Raw genomic sequence first — 6,000 nt, forward strand, 5'->3', positions numbered from 1 at the left:
TTTAACGTCCCGTCGACAACGAGGTCATTGGAGACGGAGCACAAGCTTGGATTAGGGAAGGATGGGGATGGAAGGCAGCTGTGCCCTTTCAAAGGAACCATCCCGGCATTTGCCTGGAGTGATCTAGGGAAATCACGGAAAACCTAAACCAGGATGGCCGGACGCAGGATTGAACCTTCGTCCTCCCGAATGCGAGTCCAGTGTGCTAACCACTGCGCCATAAAAGAACGGGATTAGGGTAATTGGTGAAGCTTTAACCCAAATTTACACAAAATTACAAATAAACCCATATGTAAAATTTATTGAAAACAAATGATTTGAAACAAAGATAACAATCGAAAATAAATTCCCGGTAAGGTAAATAAAGAGATATCTATGAACAACTCTAAGGACATAATTTCCATGTAAACATTGTTCTTGTATAGAATACATGTGACATGTTTAGCACTGCGTGCCAAACCAGTACCACAACCTGAATCCCTACCTTTCTCTGTCAGTGTATTACTCACTGGGCAGTCCAAATGTACCTCAAGTACAGGCTCAAAGCTATAGTATTTTCACCTTGGCAAATTTCCTAAGCCTGAGATTAAGTCAACTCTCTAACTGTTAAATCCATTTTTCTAGAGATGTTAAACCCACAGCGGTGTGCAAACGACCTTGGAATTTTAATGATACACGGAGAATAAATTACAGTAATTTTTGATTGACTTCATGCTGTCTACAATTGTTGATTTTTGTACTATGGTACTGTACAATATCAGCCTTAAGCCATTTTTATGTACCTAGATACACTCTGTTAACAAAACTGCGCAATATTTGCCACTGCAGATATTTTGATGATCAAATGACTTACAAATGCAGCTAGGTACTTGAAAATGGATCAAGGCAGAAATTGCAAAATAGTCTGAGAATAAACTAGAAGTGGCAGGCAGCACATAGGTATTAACGAATTCATAGAAAACCATCAAACAGTGACAAGTTGGAGCATTAAGTTGACCCATCAGATGTGCTTAAATTTCATGTTTGTAGCACACTGCCCACAGAAGGAAAGGAGTCTCACCTCAGCACGATTTTCATAATGTGTCACTAATGTTCATCACAGTCTATACCATTATAAACAGTAAATAAGCAACATCTCACTGCCATTGGATTTTCATTAACAACTCAGTCTACACTGACTTTCGAAAACCACTTTTAAAATGGGTTTGTGCTAACTGTGACCTTTCAATAAATATCTCTGACAATGGAGCCTTCATAATGTCACTGACAAAAGTAAAAGACTTCAAATCAAACAAACCAGAGGGCAATGAAATGAAAAAAAAAAGGATTGGGGACAGTGAGGCTGGATCATAGAAGGCTTAGGAAAGTCTAAGAGATGTGAGAAGATTGGTACAAGAATAAAAACAGGATAGGCAAGCAGTGCAGAAGTCACATTACAGTAATAGATGCTGACTAAAGATTAATCACATTAAGATCAGCTCCATACAAATACCAATCAATCCCTCATCATCATGTGTTCTAATGTATAAAATGATTAGTGTCTAAGTGCACATTTACTAAAGTATTCATACATAGAATGAAAATGTTATTAGTTGATCAGAAAGAATGGGAACACAAGTCACTGGAATATATGCATATTACATTTAACTCAATACAATGAAAGTTGAAATGGAAGAAGCCATTACAAATCAATTAATTGTATTCCTTTAAGTGTGCAATTAAGAAAAGTTAGTCAATCTAACATGGACAGAAATACAGAGTTTTCTTTCATGGGGCAATAGAACAAAAATTTTAGTAAATTAAACTCTTATCAACAAAGTTAGTAAAGAGGGGAGTTGACACTTATGTAAATGAGCTAGAAAGAAATTTAAATCAAGCAACAAAAAACACTGTGCAACAGTTGAGAGGCTTGGGAGGAGTGGAGCTCAAATCCCAGTTTGTCTCTCCTTATGTAGGTCCTTGACAGCTGCCCAAATTACTTCACACAAATATAAACACATCAACCCTGCCCAAAGAGGATGTTATGTGGACTGAACAAGTTTGCATTTGAAGTAAGCATGGTTACTGATAGGTGACATCAGGTAGACAGGCGAAGGTTGTGAATAGGACAAGTGAGTAATGAGAGAAGAAGATGGGAGAATAGCTGTCAAGAGCTAATGTGTTTGGGGATGTAGTTGTGGCAAGAGTGGAGGAGTTGGCAATAAAAGTAGTCATGTAGGTGTACGAGATTCTATAGGACAATTTGCTTGGGGGATAGGTGGAGGGGAAGGGTGGTGATGGACTCAACAAATGTTCCTTTTTATTCCTCAATTTACAATGCACTCAGAATATTCTGCATTTACTCTTCATCTACTCTCTTCACAGCAACTAATGGCAGGAAGATATTGTTTAATTAATTTTTCCAGTGCTGCTACTTCCAAATGATCAAAGTCAGCTGTGTAACTATTTTCCAAGTCCCCGGAAGTGCTCCTACACGCTATTCTGTGCGCTCGAGAAAAAAGTATTCCATAGCACAAAAATTTCTTTACATTACAACTGATACAGCCATGCTCAGCTTTGAAGCTCATTTTAACATGCTGTGCTACAGATGGGGGGAAAACTTAACTGCTGTAACAGCAAGCGAACAGAATTCTGCAGAGTGAGCAAGCGAAGATAATAGCCAGCACAAATAAAACAGATATAAAGGAAGTTTGCCTAAAAACGTTTTAGACTGAAGAAAACTCACTATTCTCTCATTAGCTCTGAAAAGAGATAGCTGCACTCGCGAGACCCTCTGCATAAAAAGAAACGGGTTTTTGTTTTGTGACACCTATTATTTTGTGCACAGACAGATTTTTCTATTTCAACGGCTCTCCAAAAAAACATCAGTGTATAATCAGGTGTACATTATCCTAAAATATGAATTATATTGTTTTTTTTTATTGTGCTTGGAATGTCTTGCAGCATAGTCCTGTTGTCATTCTCTAACAGGACATCTATTAATTTCGTGCCATTTCCGATCCAGGACGTTCAAACCGACATCATGACGAAATTTCAATAAATGTTGTTTCTTACAATTAAAACACTATGGTACCTGTCCTGTAATGCCGGTTATCAGCGCAACTTTTCGCTGACAAGCAGCTGCTGCTGAATCGCCAGAGTCCATGTCGCTCTCTTTCGTTTTTAAGCAACACTATCCAGCATTCGACGTGGATTTGTCATACCTTTGTCGCCTATCTATTATCTTGTTGCCACGAAGCATCACCCGCCCGCAAATCAGAGAAAACCACAAACATATATTTGTTTACGTATGTGTGATGCTTTGCTCCAGAAAGACGTACTACACACCCTCTACGCGAGAACTTACACGACACACTATCCCCACCACGTTGTCCCGCGACCAATGAAAATAAAAACTGAACGGCCATCCGAAAGCGCCGTTTCACCCGTGTGCTTATAAAAACAGCTGATTTTTGTTTACTGCTTTAAGTACTGCCGCTTCTTTGAAAATCTGCCTATTTGTGTGAGAAAAGTGTTTCCTCTGAAAATTATATTAACTGCAATAATTGTATTTGTTTGTGAAAATTATGTTCAGTGCTTTTTTCGTGTTACTGTTTCAAAAAGTGAAATTAGAAAACTATTCGTGAATGAACTGAAATGTGAAGCTTCTAGAAGAGTTTCGTTCTGAAATGTTTGGTGTAGTTGAACGTTGGCGCTATTGTAAAAAAACAAGCCCTATTTCGTGAATGCTATCAAAGGGGCGCTAAATAAATTACCTGAAGTGCAATTATATACACAGAGTGTAAACGCATTTATGGAAAATTGGTATTTTTCGTAGCAATGTTTGATACGGTTTTCACACACTGCATATCTGTCGGTACCGGTTTGAAATACGCGATCGACGGTTTAACATCTGCGTGTGCTTGTAGTCTGAATAAGGGAAGTAGGCTTGTCTCAGCTTGATGTAATAATTTATTAACGAAACCCTGCGGTCGGAACAGACAATAATACACTGCAATCGATAACTCGTGCGAAGGCGTGAGAAAAGTTCAGTAGGGTAAATTATTCCGTATCTAACACACTTGGAATCACGCTTTCGCTAAGGAGTAGAACGTGGAACAGAAATCAACAATCAAAGAGTAAATCACAGAACAAATGTCGCTTGTGTATAGCGTCTCTGGCGTCCAGCGGGAAAGTTTCGCGGCACCGTACTTTCAGACACTCGCGTAAGTCATGGCGCTGGACGATGACAGAAGACGCCACATATCTGTTGTGCTTTGATGCATTGATATGTTTGGTAAAAAATTATTCTGGTATAAAATATAAGCTTTAGTCACGTAAACTGGACCTTTTATAAGTGTACTCCTTTTCCCTTGTGATTTTCTTGCTGATTCCAGGAAGATAATAGGGAACGTTAATCAAAGAAAGTGGAGTCTGTCTAAAATGATGAAAGCTACTGATGTAGTTACAAAACAGGTGAGTTAGAAGAAAGCCAGTGGACAGTTTAACGTTCCGAAACAACTCATAATTGTATCCAGCAAGAAGTACAGTGCACCTGATGAAGCAACAAAAACAAAAGTTAGACCGAGACGTTTGGCTGAAGATTTTGAAGAAGAGCTGGTTTAGTGTTGGCTTGCTATGGAAGCTTCTTCCTTTATGTTTAATCACAATGACTTGTGAAGAAGATCTATAAACTATCAGAGAGAAATAACACTGAACAAACAGCCATTCAAAGGCGAAAATGTAGGCTAGTTCTTACATGGTACAAAACCAAACTACCAGAATAAATCCAACAAGAACATCCTATAACAGGGCTCTTGGATTCAAACAAAAACAAATAAATCTGGAAGTTACCTACTTTGAAACTAGATTATGTTTTATCCGATTTAATACCTTCTAATTTTGTTTGGTGTTATTTTGATTAGTTGTACATGGGATCCGATTTTGGGAGCTACTTTTTGAACTATCTAAGTGTAAAGTTTTTTCTTAATAATTTTTCGTTTATTTCCTACTACTAAACTGTAAATGACACACAACATAATAAATATTACATGCTTTTAAAGCACAATCTTTTACTATTTTCTATTTTTTGAATAAAGAACGAAATGAGAATCCGCTTTTAGGCACTTTCCTTAGCAAATGTCACTGCTGCTCGTTCATCAACAACAATTTAAGCTTGCTGCCTACGAAAATTAATAAAAAAAGCAGGATACTTACAACTAGCTTTGAAACTGCGATCTTCGACACTGTAAACTGACGCTTCTAACCACACGACCAGATGGAACTATGGACATGGTGGATTAAAGGTTTTTTTTTTTCGTACTAGGATCTCCAGATGTCTTTGTCGATGAGTCGTTAGTTGATATTTAATTATAAGAAATCCTACCAAGGGTAACATATTTGTTATAAATCTTCAGTGCGCCAAAGAGTAAGAAAACAAGCTCTAACTTTTCATTGGCCACTTCGTTACAACTGGGACAACATGGTGGGGATAGTGTTGTTTCTGTTCTCGCCGTCCCTAGTGCTTAGTAGCGCAACTTTTGTCGCGCCACAAAAAGTTCAACTTGGTTGTGCTTTGTTTTTTTATACCACCACTGCTCCCTGGCGGCAGTGTTGCGAAACGTGAGCATTCTGTTATTGTTATCCTGCAGTAACTGCTGCTGTACTGCATTCGATTCCAGTGTGTTTTTATTTTATTCCTGAAAAAAAAATAAAAACAATGGTCGGCAGGTACATTTTAGCAGCTTCTAGAACTACAAGAACAGCAACTATGATTTTCTGCAGCAGTGTATGTGTGTGTGTGTATGTGTGTGTGTGTGTGTGTGTGTGTGTGTGTGTGTGTGTGTCTTGCTTGCCAATGATATTTACATGTCAGCTGTTGTCAATTTGCCACTGCAGACAGCACTTTCGTCTCTGAGAGTTATTTCTTTTATAAATGTGTTTGTTTTCACTGATTTATTCCTGTGCAAAATCTATTTTCGTATCCAACATTTGGGTTTCGTCTTCCTTCCATTTAACTGT

General features: G+C 38.1%; 1 protein-coding gene across 2 annotated transcripts in view; it reads right to left on the reverse strand.

The window, feature by feature from the left end:
• LOC126470003 (GDP-mannose 4,6 dehydratase) overlaps positions 1–3,328 on the reverse strand; it is a 78,701-nt gene extending 75,373 nt beyond the window's left edge. The window contains exon 1 of one of the 2 annotated variants that reach the window (XM_050097480.1): positions 3,204–3,325. Coding sequence is in view for 1 of the 2 variants with exons in the window: in XM_050097474.1 (XP_049953431.1) it covers positions 3,074–3,145 (72 nt within the window). In the remaining variant the exon portion in view is untranslated. Of the gene's footprint in view, positions 1–3,073 lie in introns of both variants that reach the window. The other variant, XM_050097474.1, reaches the window with a different exon arrangement.
• Positions 3,329–6,000: the final 2,672 nt, after the last annotated feature.

This window comes from Schistocerca serialis, chromosome 1, assembly GCF_023864345.2.
Source record: "Schistocerca serialis cubense isolate TAMUIC-IGC-003099 chromosome 1, iqSchSeri2.2, whole genome shotgun sequence".
NCBI classification, from domain to species: Eukaryota; Metazoa; Arthropoda; class Insecta; order Orthoptera; family Acrididae; genus Schistocerca; species Schistocerca serialis.